General features: G+C 41.8%; 1 protein-coding gene across 1 annotated transcript; it reads left to right on the top strand.

Moving 5' to 3' along the window:
- The first annotated feature begins 989 nt into the window (after positions 1 to 989).
- Positions 990 to 3,012, top strand: LOC141074083 (vomeronasal type-2 receptor 26-like). The gene is made up of 4 exons (XM_073561599.1): positions 990 to 1,100; positions 1,598 to 1,819; positions 1,901 to 2,024; positions 2,108 to 3,012. The coding sequence occupies exons 1-4, from the start codon at positions 990 to 992 to the stop codon at positions 3,010 to 3,012; spliced, it is 1,362 nt and encodes a 453-aa protein (XP_073417700.1).
- The last annotated feature ends 1,193 nt before the right edge of the window (positions 3,013 to 4,205 follow it).

Here is a 4,205-nt window from a genome sequence, read left to right as displayed (position 1 = left end):
TTATTTGTGAAAAAAACGGAAATTTGGTGAAAAATTTGAAAATTTCGCAATTTTGCAACTTTGAATTTTCATGCCCTTAAATCACAGAGATACGGCACACAAAAAAACTTAATAACGTTTGCCACATGTTTACTTTACATCAGCACAATTTGGGAACCAAAATTTTTTTTTTGTTAGGAAGTTATAAGGGTTAAAAGTTGACGAGCGATTTCTCATTTTCACAACATCATTTTATTTTTAGGGACCACATCACATTTGAAGTCACTTTGTGGGGTCTATATGATAGAAAATACCCAAAAGTGACACCATTCTAAAAACTGCACCCCTCAAGGTGCTCAAAACCACATTCAAGAAGTTTATGAACCCTGCAGATGCTTCACAGTAATTTTTTGAATGTTTAAAAAAAATGAACATTTAACTTTTTTTCCCCAAAAAATTACTTCAGGTCCAATTTTTTGTATTTTCTGCTTCACAGAAGTTAATAACGTAGAGCCATAAAAATAAAAAAATCATATTTATTTCAACACAAATGATATTTTTGCCCCCAATTTTTTATTTTCCCAAGGGTAACAGGAGAAATTGGACCCCAAAAGTTGTTGTGCAATTTGACCTGAGTAGGCTGATCCTATGGGATTCCGCAGTTGCTGTGCCCATGCTGCGGATTTTACAGCTGCGGAATCGCATAGCGGTAAAATCCGCAGAATGTTCATTATTCCTGCGGAATCGCGGCGATTCCGCTGCCATAGGATTGCATTGAAACGCTCACTTTGCCCACCACGCGTAAAGTGTGCGCTTCATGTGCGGATGATACCCAGGGTCTGGAGGAGAGGAGACTCTCCTCCATGCCCTGGGTACCATATTCCTGTAAAAAATAGAAAATAAAAAATAGGGATATACTTACCATCTGGCGGCCCCCGAAGTCCTTCCCACCTTAAGCAACGCTATCAGTATCTTCCGGTCCCAGGGATGCATTGCGCGAATCACCTGAGATGACGTTGCGCTCTAGCGTGCATGACGTCATCTGGGGTGATTCTCGCAATGCATCCCTGGGAACGGAGCTTGCCGGCAGTGTCGCTGAGGACATCGGGGGCCGTCGGAAGGTGAGAATAACCATATTTTTAATATTTTTTTTTATTTTATACATTCTGTCTTTTACTATTGATGCCGCATAGGCAGCATCAATAGTAAAAAGGTGGTCACACTTGTCAAGCACTATGCTTGTGTGTGACCAAACTGTCAATCACCTTTCCAAGCGATGCCTCAAATCGCTTAGAAAGCGCAAGCATTCTGCAAGCTAAAAACGCTTGTGTTTTGCAGGAAACCGCATGCAAATTCCACATGCATTTTACCCACGGCAGGGAGTTGCAGAAATGCTGTGGACATTTCCGCAGCATTTCTGCAACGTGGGCACATAGCCTTACAGTATCAAAAAATTATGTCTTGTTCAAAGCTGCTCATCTTGCACCATTCATCTTGGGAGATGAGGAACGAAGAGGAAGAACATATCTATATATGTGTATATAGGTCATGCTTTCCATGATTGCTGCTGGTTATATTTCTAATGTGTGGCTATATTTTTTTTTATTTTAATCCATAGATATTGCATACCTTGAAGCATTTGAATCTTTTTGGTGGAAGGGTTTTCACAGAGCATGGAGAACTCTTAGACGATTACCAGATCCATAACCACATTATAGTCAATCAAACTTTGCACTCGAGCATTGTTGGACACATTTCACCTATAATTTTAGATAACCTCAATCTGCCAACCTTCTCCATCAACGACCATTTAATTCAGTGGAAAACCAGTAACAATGAGGTAATATATCATCTCGGCAATGCATAGGCTTTATATATGATTCATTTTATAATAAGGAAAAACTGTGTCTCTTGAATTTAGAAACCAAAGTCCCAATGTACAAAAAGTTGTCTACCAGGAAATAGAAAAGTCCCAGGAAATTCAATCTATTTTTGCTGCTATGGCTGTATTCCTTGTTCTGAAGGAGAAATATCAAACACCTCTGGTAGGTACTACTTCTATCTACACCTGAGCCTTGGTCACAAATTCAGTCATATTTTGTGATATTTCTTGTTTTCTTTCCTATAGACAATGAAAACTGCAGGAGATGTCCTGACCATGAGTGGTCTAATGAGAACAAGACCCAGTGTGTCCCCAAACTGGTAGAATTTCTCTCTTACTCTGATCATGGGATATCACTGACTGCTCTATCGGGATCCATTTTACTTCTTACAGTGACTGCAATAATATTGGGGATTTTTGTTAGATATCAAGACACTCCAATCGTGAGAGCAAACAACAAGAACCTGAGCTTTATTCTCCTGGTCTCCATCATGCTCAGCTTCCTCTGTGTCTTCTTGTTCCTTGGTCGTCCTGTTGATGGTACCTGCATGTTACGTCAGATCTGTATTGGACTACTACTCTCAATATCCATCTCTTCGTTGTTGGCAAAGACCATAATGGTTTACATTGCGTTCAAAGCCACCAAGCCTGGAAGTGTGTGGAGAAGATGGACTGGAGTAAAACTTCCGAATTGTGTGCTCCTGATCTGCTCCTCCATCCAGGGGGTCCTCTGTATGAGTTGGGTGACCCTCTGTCCCCCCTTCCAGGAGCTGGACACACACTCTTATACTGAGAAGATCATAGTTCAGTGTAATGAAGGCTCTGATCTCTGGTTCTACTCTGTCCTGGGTTATATGGGGATTCTGGCTGCTGTTAGCTTTATTACAGCTTTCTTAGCCCGGACATTACCGGACAGTTTTAATGAAGCCAAGTACATCACCTTCAGCATGCTGGTGTTCTGCAGTGTCTGGATAGCCATGATCCCGGCTTATCTCAGCACTAGAGGCAAATACATGGTGGCCGTGGAGATATTTGCCATCCTGACCTCTAATGCTGGACTTTTAGGCTGTATATTTTTCCCTAAATGCTTTATAATTCTCTGCAGACCTGAACAAAATACAAAGTCCTATATAATGAGCCGGACTGCGTGAGATTGGACATGATTCTATCCTTGTAGATTTAAGTCTCATTTTATTACTGTGTGCATATTTCATTAAATGTGGATGTAGATTATTGAAGTAAAATCTAAACAAGATCCAATCACATTGATAATGACTGAGTGAAACATTTATGACAGTCAACCTTTGTATGTAGAGTATTATCAGTATTACCGGGATGCAGATGTTATGCAGGGGCAGAGCAAGACGTCTGAGGAGCAGTTTCCGCCAGATAGTAAAATGCAGGATGAGGAAAAATATTGTACAGGGAAACTTTAAGACAAAGGGGTTTTTGCCTGTAGATAGGGAATAACTTATTGATCACTGGGGTTCCTAGTGATTCTGAGAACCAAGCTCTGATTCCAAAGGAGCAGAATCGTCAAGACCATTCCTGCTGGATACAGAGGACTTATCTGGACTGGTTAGCCAACTTGCTATGAACCAATAAATGTTGTCCAGGCTGCGCATGACCGCTCAAATCTTATGGACGCACTGTCTCAAACTCCTGCAAACACTGGTTCGACTCTCTTATCAAGAACATTCTTCTTGGGAAACACCTCCACATCTGCCATCCTCTACTCATTTTGGTGGAGAGCCTAATTTTTTGACAGGTCAAGTTGAAAGCAGCTTGTACTTTATCTTTGAGGGCTAAAGATTACTCGGCATTAGAGGCACCAATATGGGAGTGAGATGATACCATAATGTGTGCTGTGTGAAGGGAGGTGTCTGTGTGAAAGGCACAGGAAAAAGTCTGTGTGAAAGGCGGGGAGCAGAGAAAAGTCTGTGTGAAAGGCGGGGCACAGGGAAAAGTCTGTGTGAAAGGCGGGGCACAGGGAAAAGTATGTGTGAAAGGCGGGGCACAGAGAAAAGTCTGTGTGAAAGGCGGAGCAGAGAGAAAAGTCTGTGAGAAGTTTGTATGAAAGTCAGGGAACAGAGAGAAGTCTGTATGAAAGTCGGGTAACAGGGAGAAGTCTGTATGAAAGTCGGAGAACAGGGAGAAGTCTGAATGAAAGTTGGGGAACAGTGAGAAATCTGTATGAAAGTCGGGGAACAAGAAGAAGTCTGTATGAAAGTCGGAGAACAGGGAGAAGTCTGAATGAAAGTTGGGGAACAGGGAGAAGTCTGTATGAAAGTCGGGTAACAGGGAGAAGGCTGTATGAAAGTCGGAGAACAGGGAGAAGTCTGAA

This window comes from Dendrobates tinctorius, unplaced genomic scaffold (genome assembly GCF_039654945.1).
Source record: "Dendrobates tinctorius isolate UK_male_01 unplaced genomic scaffold, ASM3965494v1 ptg000323l, whole genome shotgun sequence".
NCBI lineage: Eukaryota > Metazoa > Chordata > Amphibia > Anura > Dendrobatidae > Dendrobates > Dendrobates tinctorius.
The sequence above is the reverse complement of the archived record's forward strand: the minus strand, read 5'-3'. Positions and strand labels throughout refer to the sequence as shown.

Bases quoted from the DNA above. Each gene is read 5' to 3' on its own strand.
- LOC141074083 (XM_073561599.1), top strand. From the start codon at position 990: ATGACGTTGCGCTCTAGCGTGCATGACGTCATCTGGGGTGATTCTCGC. The intron at 1,820-1,900 runs GTAATATATCAT...TCTTGAATTTAG, and splicing joins GGAAAACCAGTAACAATGAG to AAACCAAAGTCCCAATGTAC. The intron at 2,025-2,107 runs GTAGGTACTACT...TCTTTCCTATAG, and splicing joins AGAAATATCAAACACCTCTG to ACAATGAAAACTGCAGGAGA.